Source organism: Centruroides sculpturatus, unplaced genomic scaffold (genome assembly GCF_000671375.1).
Source record: "Centruroides sculpturatus isolate CEXI.00-Female unplaced genomic scaffold, Cexi_2.0 scaffold688, whole genome shotgun sequence".
NCBI classification, from domain to species: domain Eukaryota; kingdom Metazoa; phylum Arthropoda; class Arachnida; order Scorpiones; family Buthidae; genus Centruroides; species Centruroides sculpturatus.
In genome coordinates, this window is record NW_019385125.1 from 13448 (window position 1) to 27206 (window position 13759).

Consider the following 13759-nt stretch of genomic DNA (forward strand, 5'->3'; position numbering starts at 1 on the left):
CGATGCTTTACAATGGCTGTGGAAGAAATTTAGTGGGGTAACACTTGCTTAAAAGGCATGCTAACTTAAATTTATCTATTTATTAATCTCTGAAACAACCTTATATTTTTTCCTCACATAGAAAACCTAAATAAATATATAGGCTAACTTGCACTTGCGTTTCTGATTTACATTTTAAGGTCTTTTATTTTTAGCACAGTGGGCTATGGTCCACTCAAGGTACCTCAGCTTCTGGATCCCTTGACATAATGCATGAAAAATATTATTCAAACACAGGTCGTCTTTATTTATTTTTAACAGGACTCCATGGTACTGCCTTCTGCAGAAATCAAAATACAACAGTAAGCAACATAGCGCAACGCAAAAAAGAACAAGAAAACAAAACGTTAAAATATACAGTCTAAACATATCATATTTACTATATCTATATGTAAAGTCGAACCTTCAATACCGGCCACTTTATATGTTCCAGTCAATGTTCAAAGGTTTATCAATATACAGTTCATTCTTGCTAATCCGACCTTTCAATTATCCGGCATATTCCATTATAATATGTTTCTTATTCGTGTTTTTTAGTATGTATAGTACAGTAAACTTTTTAACATTAAATATGATGCAGTAATTGTTCTTTATCGCTGTACACAATTTTACAACAAAAGCGATACAGCTACAAAAAGATCGAGGACGACAGGTCACGTCATTCATTCAGGTCTGTACACTCACTAATCCGCAGTCTCGCTAATCTGGCACCCATCTTTGCAAGGAATGACTAATTAATTGAGATACCCCATTAGCAAGAGAATGGTGTATCTCAATTAATCAAAATATTTGATAAATTGATCTTTTCATAAATAAATAATTGAAATAATGTCGACTGCACATTTTCTCCAGAATAAAATTGTTATTAGTTCTACATTTACTATTATATTTAATTAATTTGTTCAAAGCATGTTGACTATTTGTTCATTTTAATTTTTGTTGACTCAAATAGTATCATTTTTAACACACAAAGTTTATAGTATTTTATGACTGTAAAGAATTAATGCGTGTTTCCTTTTTCTGATTAAATATGTTTTAAGAGATTTCCAATAACATTAATTGTTTTGATGTATAGGTATAATCAACCTACTTAACGTTCTCGCATCATTAAATTAATGGATTTGACACTAAAAAGGCTTGAAAATTATTTTAGTTCTATTTTTTCCTGGAAAGTTCAATGTACGATTGCAATTATATTCTTTTTTTTATTGTTTAGTTGGATATTGAAGTTGGATATTTTAATATATTATAAAACCGAACATTATCCACGAACAATAAATTTTCGGGTTTTATTATAATGAAAATGTTCAATGTTAAAAGTAATGAATTTCTTAAAATTAATAAAATATAAATCGTGTTTTTGACTGTATTATATTACAGGGAATTAATTAATTCATGGAGTAAGGCAACTCACCATTTGGACGATCTGCACATAGGGAATTTCTATGAGAAAATCACCCCTATTTAGATACTAGCAGACTAGCAGAGCATTAGGCCTTGGCCCCTGACACAAAATGTTTAATTAAATTTTAAAAACCTCTGTGTCTGAGGCGGCCTTACAACATTTTGTCGGAGCTATGTATCGGGTTCCTCTTTTATATTGGAGCCCATTAGTGCCGAATGAATACAACACTAAACACTGATAGTTGGTCGCGGGTTCGCGTCTTACCAACGAGTTAGCCTCATAGAGTTTTTCGGGCTTTCTTCGTGTCTAATATTTAAATAAAAGCCTTTCCAACAGAGAGTACTCATAGGAACACACTTTGGCAGATCGCTCACGTGTTGCGTTCCCAATTCAATCGATCCAATCCTCTTTAATGTGCAAATCATAACACGGAAGTAATGCATATTATAATGTTTTTGATAACGATTAAAAAGCTATTTTTATGTACTGTATCTTAAAAACATATGAATGCAATCAATATTACTTTCGGAGAAGACTGAGGCTTCCAAAAACATGAATCTGAAGTGGGTCCCATCTCACATCTTTTAGATCTTGGTCTGATAGTTTATTAATATATAAAAATGAATATAGTCCTACTGTAATTTGAAATTTTGTATTATGATTTTAACAAGGGCAAATTCAATTTAGCTTTCATAAATTTTATAATTTAATATCAATTAAGTCTTATATTCGTTTAACACAGAAAAGAGATAATTTTACTGAATTTTCATACTGCGTAAAAACTAAATTCGCGTTTAACCAAAGTTAAGTATGTATACAAATGTCTAAATATACGTACATTAGCTGGAAGCAAAGCCGTTAATTAACTTAGGCATTGGCTTTTCTCTTTTAATAATGTTTTCTTTTTCATTACATGATCTTGAGCCAAAACTTTTTAAAATAAATTTTCAATATCGCAATTACATTCTGAATCGTAAGCCACGATATAAGTGCAAAAATTAAAAATAAAATTATAAAAACTTACTTGGTGAAATAAAATAAAATGTGGTGGATATACATACCTGGTACAAAATATTCTTCAATTGTATGAATATACTTTTAAAGATAATTATAATTAAATATAACTTTGTAAAGAAACGTACATAAAAATAACATAAAATCTTCTTTACTTTTTAAATCTTAACCACTTAGTCAAATAGCTCCCTACGAGTGGAATCAGAGACGGTCCTGCTAGGTGCGTGCTCGCAGGCTGCCAAATCCCGAGGGTGCCGATACCGGTCAATGTCAAATGCCTCTTTTCTCGCATCACTAGTATACCTCAAAGGACGCGACAGGGTTGTTGTAAANTAGTTCTCCACAATCAAAATAACTCAAATCTGTTCCAGCTTAACCAACACCAAATTTTACCTACAAAAGAATAAAGAAAAATCAACATAACTTCTATGTTTCCAGACACACATGCACATGCAAGATGCCCCATAAGTGCACATTCTCATAGTAAGGATGCAATAACTACACATATTGCAACCTTACTATAAAATTATGACTGATCAATCTATTTACAAGTGGTTGATTGATACAAATGAATTAACCAATTATTTCAAAAAGTGTTAAACACACTTATTTCAAATTTTAATATTCGAAAACTGTCATTTTAAAAAAAATAAACAAACACACTTAAATTTTTTAAAAGCAGTATAATTCCTCTTTTATACAGTCTAAATATAAATTTATTTTAATAAACAATATAAATTAGACCAAAAAAATACATATATAAAAAATAACCTGAGAATGTTTAATTATTTTTTAACTTACTAAAAATAAAGGCAAACAATGCTATTGATGTAAACTTTATTGCTTAGTTACCAGGTTGCAATGTAAAAAGAAGAAAAAAAAAATTAAAACTCTGTCTTTAAAAACTACATAATTATTTGATTTTACATTTTTCAAAATAAATATTTTTCATCCACTTAAAAAAAATTGTAAGAAGCAGGAGGACATTTTCAAAATATTTCTACAAGGGTGACCATTTGTCACGTTATTTGGTAATATCGAAACATTGTTGTGTCATAAACATGTATAAATTAAATATACTTACTTGAAATTTGAAATTTTACATAATACAAGTGACTAGAAATAAATGAGATCATAAATATTTGCTATTGTGGGTCCAAGCTAGAATTGTTTTAATAATATGACTTGAGTATAAACAAAACCTGTCATTTTCACAAACACAATATTAAATTTAACTTTTTTGAGTGTCATACTTTAGAACAAGAAAAGATATACACATATATTTATATATATTTACATATAATATATATAAAATGCATTTCAACAAATATAAGAATATGTGTCACAAAATAACAATATAATAATGAGAAAATGGCAGAAAATGATGTTTTAAAACAATGAAAGATCGATGACCGAGTGTGGTGCAATAATCAATGGGTGAATTTGTCGAGTAGCGTAGCGGACAAATCATTGATACAATGAATAAGGCATAAAATTGGAAGACGGAGAAAATCACAGACGTGAGGAAATGGCATTGTTGGGACCAATAAAATCTCGCAACAAAATTTTCTGATATATTCACTTTCTCTAGAAATAATCATAGTTACTAGATTGAAATAAAATAAAGACACGGTTGCTTGAAAACAATACTTTGAGCAAATATCTTTGTATTATTTTATGAAAGTGATGATTTGTGTAAAGAAAACCAAACCTCAATAAAAATCAATCCAAATACCTACAGAAAACAATTAACAAACCTTCCTAAAAAAATGACCTTTCAAAATATGACAATAACTAACAAAACAGTAAAACAATTACTTCATTTTTTAAATATCAGTCAATCTATAAATGAATTTAGACTGAATGAGGAATGTTGATTTGCTAAAAATGCTGCAATGCCTTTCTTCCTACAATAATTGAATATCAGCAAAGTGACAAAAATTCACACCGAGAAGAGAATATCTCCTACTTCTCTAATAATGTTGGAATATAATTTTTTTCCTATGAAATATTCTAGTTTAAAGTATTATCTAAATTATACTAACTGGAATTTTGCAAAGATATAGCAAAATTTTTCTATTAAAACTGAACTATGTAGAGTTTATCTATTTTCTAAAGCTTAAAATTTTTGTAAGGGTGCAAAAAACTAATAAGACCTATAAGGATTCTTGTGCAGAAATAAGTAATTCTAACAAGTAATAGCTTAATAATTGTTTTAACAATGTAATGTATAACTTTCTGAACAATGTTCTCATGAAACATTTCAAGCAGACTGATCTCTTTTTCCAACCTAACAAGCTATTGGAAACAATTTTTAATGTTATAAACATATATATATATATATTTAAATATAAAGTGTCAGGATAATCTTGATATGTAGTATTGCACTTTTGTATCTCTGATATAACAATTTTATATATATATACATGTATATATAGAAATTTTAAAAAACATTTTTTATATCTTTCCTATCAACAAATCAACTTTCAACATATTTATTTTTAAAACAATCTTCAATAAACAAACAAGACATTTGTCCTCCACTAGAAAAAAAATCTTAAGATTTTAAGTAAAATAAAAAGGATTTTAAATGTTTGAGTTGTGGCATAACTTCCACATGAAATGAAATTTCTTTTTAGAAAAGTTTGTATTTGATGCAAGATTTAAATAGTTAAATGTGTTTATGATAGAATCAATTAAATATTTTGAAAAGTTGAGAAATATTTGAGAAATAGTAATTCTTATCATATGCCATTTGTTTCATCTTGTATGACGAATTTTATAAGGACAGTGCAATCTTTCAAAGCTTATCAAGAAATTCTAAGAGGAATAAAGCATTAATACTGTCTCCAATCTTAGCAAAAAGTATTCTAGAAGTAAGTAATCTTACATATTTTAGAGAAAGCTAATGAATAAATATAAAAAAAATTGTTTTGGGTTGGTTTTATATTATTTGGAAACATGGCCAGAATAGTGCAGTTATGATATATTAGCAGTGATGGTTGTAAAAGTAGATAAATGAAGTATTTTCTCCCAAAATACAAAGATGTTTTGAGATGATCTCTATTTTCAGACTGTAGCAAGCAAAAATGTATTTGTACAACACAAGCAATTTGCTGCTTATTGAGAAGGGAATTGAGTATCCTTTGTATTCTATTGTTTATGTAACTTGCGCAACCAATCTGATAGCTTTGGCCACTGGACATGTGCTTTGATTGAATTCGTCTTTGGGATTGATCTGCTCTGCCAAGCCGAATGAGCAAAATGTGCAGTTTGATCACAAATATGAATTTGTGTACATTCAAATTCATTGTAATCCGTCCAGGTGGCCCTTCTTTTCCAAAAGTTCCTTCACTGTGGAATGATGAGAGCCATAATGGATAGAAAAAATTTTAGTAGCCCGCTCGATTACTTGATGGGCTTCTTCGATCAGCTCACTGTAAAGAAAGAGGGATTCCAATATATTATTGCTAACATTTATAAAAGAATGACAAGAAAACATTGGCTTTATTACATATTATTATTATGAACTCAAAATAAAATATTTTTCAATTACCTTGTTTCTATTTCAGAACTTCCTCCTTTAATTACTTGTGGTATTGCAGTCATGAGCAAATCTGAGTATTTTTGAAGTTCATTAGCTAGTTCAATACTATTGGTACCATATATAGCTTCAGTTGTTGCTAATGTGGGTCGCAAATAATCAATTGCTATGGATGCCTGACCTAAAATAATTATTTGAACATAAATTTAAAATATCAATACAACTTTTAGTTAAGATACACTGTAACTTATTTTCATATTTCTATTAAAGAACATCTTTTACCTAGAGAAGCATAACAACAAGCTATCTGATCTTGAACCTCAGCTAACTGTCTATTATGACAATACATGACTTTTTCTCTGATTCTGTGACACCGTCTTAATCTCTCTAGAGCATCTAAAATAAAACAAAAAATATATATAGAGTTTTATATTTATTAATGCCTTCTAGTATCAGTAAATTTAACTACTTGATGGAAAATTCTAATCACTGACTTGTTCACAAACCCTAATTAATAAGAAAGATTCTTTCAAACATATTATATAAAAAGGAGGTTAAAAAAAAATTATTATAAATTTTTAAAATTATAAAAAAATAACATGTCAGATGCTAAGATGACATCATCTTACCTTAAATAAATAATCATAATTTGATATGAATTATCCATCTGATAGCTGAAACTACCAATGATGATAGAAGATAGATAGATTATTGTAGAAATGTGTAAAAATCAATGATTGGATGCAAAGGAAAGGAATAAAATTGCTTCAAAAAGAGCCACAATAGCTTGACCTTGGCAGGTTGATAGAAGCTGAGTTATTACTAATCTTAATATTTAACATTTAAAGTAATGGTTTATTGTCTTTATCATTATTTACTTTCAATACAACAGTTGAAATTACTGGCATTTGTTGTTTCAATTATATGCTGAAAGAATTAATGATAATGTTTATAATTTTAAGATTTCTTAATTACAATGTTATAACTGTTTTAACATGTCTTTTTAATAAAATCAGAATTTCCACTAACTGTAGTTTTATTTAAAACTATCTTCTCAAATTACAGGAACTAATCAAACAAATCAATAGCCTTTAAACTAGTTTTATTTATTTATTTACCTGATATAATATAATCAGTTGATTATTGTTATCTGTATAAATGAATCCCAAAATGATTAAATTAAGCAGCTTCTACGTATATTGATACAGTTAGCTAAACAATTGATATTCAATATCCAAGTTGCATAACCACCAGGATCAATACACAATTGAAGTTTGGAGAAATTGAAACTCATATTCAATTTCTTCAGCTATCTGCTACAATGTAGTTTGTCTGATTTTGTATAGAGTGAAACAGAAAAAGTCTCAGTTATCAAGTACTTTCTTGTAGCCATTAGAAGTTGTTTTCCTGTCATAACCAGTATGATACTGGGTTTACCCCAGTAATGTCTGTACATCCGTCCATGGAACTTTAGGTTAGGTTAACTAAGTGCCATGGAGGGCTGTACAGGCATAGAGGCAAGTGACCAATATGCTTGTGTCTTCTAAATTGGTCTGAAAGCAAAGGTTGAGCAGAGGCCCAGGTAGCATAACTAGTAATGCATCTCTGTGGTAAGTGAAAACTGTTGCTTTGTGTCCCATTCCATTTCATAATATAATTATCTAATCAAAATAATGAAATCATATTTGCAATAATTCTGACTTAAACATAAAAATCTTTAACCTTTTCTTGTTTAATTATTGTATTTTATTTTTAAAACATTAATACATTTTTAAATAAACCTCAGTACATGAATGGAGAAAACATAAAAAAAAATTAAAATGAATTAATTAATCAATAATAAACTTGAATCCATTGATTTTCAAAGAAAATAGTTATAAAAGGTATCTATAATCTGAAATAACAGTTACCTTTGTATGTTCCTTTTGCTGTTAATTGTAATCCTTGAACAAATAAATCATGTGCAGTGAATACTTTCTACAGAAAGAAGGAAATATTTTAGTTATTATTATTATTAACAAGTTAAATAAATTGTAAATCAAACTCATTTTAATTTATAATTTATTTATTTTTAATAAAACACTATTTTAAATGTTTTAAATTAGAAAAAGCACAAAATATCAAAATGTAATTTATAAACAATTATAAAATTATTTTTAATCGATTTTTAAAAGAATAATTATAATTTAAATTCAACTGCTTTAGATTATTTTCTGTAACCATCATCCAGCTTTACTTGTAAAGTTGCTATTACCATAAATTATGCTTCCAATAATTTTGTTTACTCTATTTTATATTTAATTCCAATCAAAAATTATAATGTTTGTTTTTTTTAAATAAATATATTACATTTTGTACATGAAAATAAATTTAATAATTATAAGTTTAGGAGATTCAGGAATTTTTTCATGGGTAGTTTGTCCTGAATACATTGACCCCTGTCCTTCACCACCTAGCCACCCACCATTGTGGCCTGAACAAATCTGCAGTAAGTATGGAAAAAAAGGGCACTCTTACTGCCCACAAGGCAGAGTTAAAAAAATAAAGTATCAGAAGAAAGCAAATATACAGTTAAATAAGAGTTTATATACTTTTTCACAGAAGATCAAAAATTTATGCTACAACAATCATCTATAATTAATAAATTATTTACACCAGTATAATTTTGTTTCATACCAATTAAATCATCATATTAAAATTATGTAACTACAGTTTTATAATTCCAATGAAAAACCATTATGCTTTATTTTAATCCACAATTAAATACATGCATACATTACTTAAGGCAATCTTTGTATTATTCTACTTGAATATAGTTACATTAATTAATTAAAATATTTATTTTATACATCATCAGATTATAAAACTGTGACAATGCTTGAAGCGGCCCCTAAGCTTCAGCACCACTGGACCAAAGGGTTGACACCATGTTTGCAATGACTAGTTCGTCAGGACTGACCTGTGTCCTTTAGGCAGACACAGAAGCCTTGTTGGCGATAATTTCAGTTTTTTGTGAGCAGTCGCATTGTAGGCACTTAGTTCTGACTCGAAAGATGGCATGGGTTGAGGAAGTGCACCAAACACAACTCTAACAATAACAAATTTCCATTTATTTACTGTAACTACCTAAATGTAACTGTTGAAAAAAAGAAACTCTTGTCAAAAAAACAATATATATATATATAGATTTTTTGACAAGTTTTTCTTCCTGTTCATATATATATGAACAGGAAATAATTAGTAATTGTCGGAAAAAATAAATGGAAAGTAATTGTACTGCATTACAATATAAAATTGTCACAAGTAGTTGATTGTATTGATAATACTGTTGATGTTGGAAGTAGAATGACTTTTGTAAATGTTGACGATGGTATTTTGTTGATGTTATACATATCCTATCAAAAGAGAGAGAAAAAATTTTTTGTAATTGAAAACCATGAAGAAACAAAGAGAAAATCGAACTTGCTCTTTTGCAAACAAACACGATTTTGGAAAGGCTAGGATGATGTGAAAGTCCAGGATTGATAAAAAAAAAAAGATTTTTTGTGTGAAAATTTAATTTTTAAATTAAAACTTTCTATAATTTTTCCAACAATTGTTAAAATTGTAAAGGATATGATTTTATTCCTCTGTGAAGTCACTTCCCTTTCAAAATGATACATTGAATGTGTCACCAGGAACTTGGCAACAAGAAATTGTTATTGGACATAGGTGCTGCAACATTGGCAAAAAAGGGTAAGGGAGAAAAGAGGGAGGACTCCCAATAAAAGACAATGACTGATGACAACAACAGTTTGTCTGTCTTACCAGGAGTTCATCCGCCAATGAGGGGACAGTTCGTTTGTCCGAGAGTCTGTCGCTTCCGAAAGTTTGCCCTAGTCAGAGTTGCCTCGACGATCAGACACCTCAGTGATCTTCCTCCATTCTGCACGAACTCCATCCAAGTGAACCCCTTCAAAAGTGAACTCCAAGCCTTTGAGTCGCCTCAGATACCTTATCAGGTATCTATGAACCTTATATGTAAACTCTCTCTCAGTAAGTAATATAAAACCTTTGACACTTTTTCTAGCAATTTCTTTAATCAAACTGATGTTTTTGACTATATTTAATGGCCTTCCTCAGGTTCAACAATATTGGAACGTCAGATATTCAAAAATTTGTTTTCATTCTGATGACATCATTGTTTTTACAAAAAGATTTTTCTTTTCTTTAAAAAAAATTTCTTTTAAATTACAATCATTAAATATACACGAAAATATATATTACTTATTTAAAGACATTCTAGCTTTCCACACATAGAATTGTAAACATGACATCGCCAGCCAATCTCTACAGAAAGAACGTCTTAGCTTAAAAATAACCAGAATCAGAGAAAAACTAAATTTCCTGTGGGTCTGTAAACAGAAAAAAGTATTTCCAATGTCAATCCACAGAATCAGCTTACTGATGGGTAGTATCTCCTGCTCCCAAAAATCAAGTTTGTCTGCCTAAGAAAAGCAACTTGAAATACTACAAAATCTATGTATGCTAGCCTACACAAACTAATCAACCTTGAAAACACTCTATTTAACAAGGATCCAGAATTGCCGTCGCTCGTCAATAATAGGGTTATAGGCATGCAAGAATAAGTTCAACAATCATTACACAAGAAATACGCCAAAAAAATGTATTGGATCTTGAAAAACCAAAAGAAACCTCGTAAGAACAAGCTAGAAAATCTGATAGTTTGCTAGGACAATATTAAGCCACCAGAAGAACTAGTTTAAGCATTCAAATTTGGACCCATGTTTGCTCGAAAACCTATGAAGATCTTAGCACATACCATTGTTCCAAATGTCAAAAGTTGATAATGTCCATAAAGGCTCCACATAAAGAATTCTTCAGGTGGAATGCAGTTCTCAGAAAAAAGAAGAAAAGAAACTGATGATAGGGTTAAGAAGTTTTGGACAAACATAAGTGAAAGTAAGAATTGGCTCCAGACTAATGATGTCACACTCACCAAAGCAGATAAAAGCAGAAATGTGGTACTTATGAAGAAAGCTACTTACATAGCACTACTTAAAGAATACATTGGTTCTACAGAATGCCAGAAGATAGAAGAAGGATATATAAACAAACTCCACAATAGGGTTGTAAGATTTACAAGTACACCTCTAACTAAACATCTATGATTAGTGAATGCCATGATGCAATCACCTGATATACCGAGGCTATTTGGCTATGCTAAAACCCATAAACCAATCAAACAAATATGGCCCATTGTGGACAAATCGAGATCTCCAACACTAACCATTGAGAAGGGTTTACACGAGCTCCTAAGAGACCATTTAAAAGAATATAAATACACCATTTTGAATACTCATGAACTCATCGCTAAATTAGAAAGTGTTGCTTTAACAGATCACGAATATATTCATGAATATATTACTGTAATATATTTGTGAAGCAATGTATCCTTCCATTAAATTGGAACTGTGCTTCTGTGCCCTTAGAGATTCTTTTTCAGACAGTACCATCCAGGCCCAAGCACCACAAACATATTTTAGTGTAAACCCATCTAATGTGCTATACATCATTTTTTACTTTCAACAAGAAAATCTATTTTCAAAAAAGAGGGGTTCCAATGGGTAGCCCTCTATATGGCAACCTCTGTGAATTATTTTTTTACCGTATTGTACTATTCATTAGTACACGGAAAACTGCTAGTTTTCCATTCGTTTCTGACTTTTGGAGGCTTAATAAAACCCGAGTCCGTAGACTGGTATAAAAAAATTAAAAAAGGTAAACAGGTTAACAAGGAAAATATACTTTTATTTTTATATAAATATATACTTCACCCCAAATGCATTTCGCCTGTCAAGGCCTCTTCAGTGAATTAGTAGTTAGAAAATTAGAGAGCCAAGTGCTAGAAAACTTCAGCTCAGAAATCATATTATACACATGTTATGTTGATGACATTCTTATTATCTGGAGATCTAAGCCAGATATAGATAGAATATTACAGGCTATCAATAACAACCTGTTTGTGCTTATGTTAAAATTAGATCAAGGAGGTGATAAGATGGCCCATTTCCTCAACTTCCAGATACACCTGGGAAATAGTTGTATAGCTACAAAAGTATACCATAAGCCTAACTTACAATATTTCTTTATCCCCTCAGCATCCAATGACCCATATATTTATAAAATAGCAGCTACAGGGCTCTAATCCAAAGAGCTTTTATTCATTCCTCTAACATCAAGGATGCATTACAAGAAATACAACACATTGCCATAGCCCACGGTTACAACAGTAAGTTAATAGAAAGGCTAGCTCGCAAAATACAAGGAACCTAGAAACAGAAGCCATAAATTCCAGATCTCTAGAACAGCAAAGAAAACACATAGTAGTTAATTTTGACCCTAGAATGAGCCAAACCTATAAAATCATTAGCCAAGAAGGTCAAAGCAGATCTATCCTACACATGCAACTCTTCAATATATAAACTTTTTGCCAATACCAAAGATAAATGCAGCGAAGCCAGAAAACCTGGAATATACTCAGTACCGCTGGACAACAACAGATTTAATAGGAACGAAAAGTTAACATACATAGGGTCAACCAACAGATTGTTAGCAAAAAGGATAGTGGAACATAAGTATAATATGCAGAATAAGAAGTTTAGTAAAACCCTAGCCCAATATGCAAGTGAGCCAGATATAACAGCTAAATGGGAAGAAACTAAGATTATAATACCAATACTTGATAACAGTAAGTTAAGAACAACAGAAACACTGAAAATCTTTGAAAAATACCTCAAAGAAAATTGCATTAACAGCAAAGACTCGCTATCTACAGCTTGGCAATCACACATTGACAACCCCATAAAGGAAGTGGGCTAACCCATCTACCTCACACGATATGTGACATTGCATCCTACGAATTAAAAAATATTTTAATCCTATCAGCAATAGTAATTTTTTGTAATTTGTTATCCATTTACATATTTATTAATTAATTGTGTTTTAATAATTTTTGTAAAAACATTGACATCATAGGAACAAAAACAAATTAATGTATAACTCTAATTTGTTATCCATTTACGTTTATTAATTGTGTTTAAATTTTTTCTATTTTCATGTATATTTAATGATTGTAATTTAAAAGAAATTTTGTTAAAAAAAAGAAAAATCTTTTTTGTAAAAACAATGATGTCATCAGAATGAAAATAAATGTTTGAATATCTGACGTTCCAATATTGTCGAACCTGAGGAAGGCCATTAAATATAGCTGAAAATGTTAGTTTGATTAAAGAAATTGCTAGAAAAAGTGTCAAAGGTTTTATATGACTTAGTTACAGAAGTTCTAGCTTTCCATGCATAGAATTGTAAACTCTCTCTCTCTCCAACTTCAAATTCATGAACTAGTTAATATCGAGGGCCAAGCTTTAAATACAAGATATTAGCCTGCTTGCTTGTATACATTTAAGTAGTTACTGTAAATAACTGAAATTTGTTATTGTTCGATTTGTGTTTGGTGCACTTCCCCAACCCATGCCATCTTTTGAAGTCGAATTAAAGTGCCTACAATGTGACCGCTCGCAAAAACCAAAACTGTCGCCAACAAGCCTTCTATGTCTGCCTAAAAGATACAGTGTGTCAGTCCTGACGAACTAGTCATCGCAAATGTGATGTCGACCCTTTGGTCCAGTGGTGCTGTAGCATAGGGGTGCTTCGAGCATTGTCACAAAACTAATCCAGAGTGTGAATATAAATTT

General features: G+C 30.2%; 1 protein-coding gene across 1 annotated transcript in view; it reads right to left on the bottom strand.

Annotated features, from left to right (window-relative positions):
* Window positions 1–3278: 3278 nt before the first annotated feature.
* Window positions 3279–13759, bottom strand: part of LOC111635138 (SET and MYND domain-containing protein 4-like) — a 69428-nt gene continuing 58947 nt past the window's right edge. The window contains exons 16-19 of the mRNA XM_023379998.1: window positions 7913–7979; window positions 6285–6398; window positions 6015–6183; window positions 3279–5895 (exon numbers count right to left, since the gene is read on the bottom strand). Coding sequence (XP_023235766.1) covers window positions 5766–5895; window positions 6015–6183; window positions 6285–6398; window positions 7913–7979 — 480 coding nt within the window. The 3' untranslated portion in view covers window positions 3279–5765. The remainder of the gene's footprint in view (window positions 5896–6014; window positions 6184–6284; window positions 6399–7912; window positions 7980–13759) is intronic.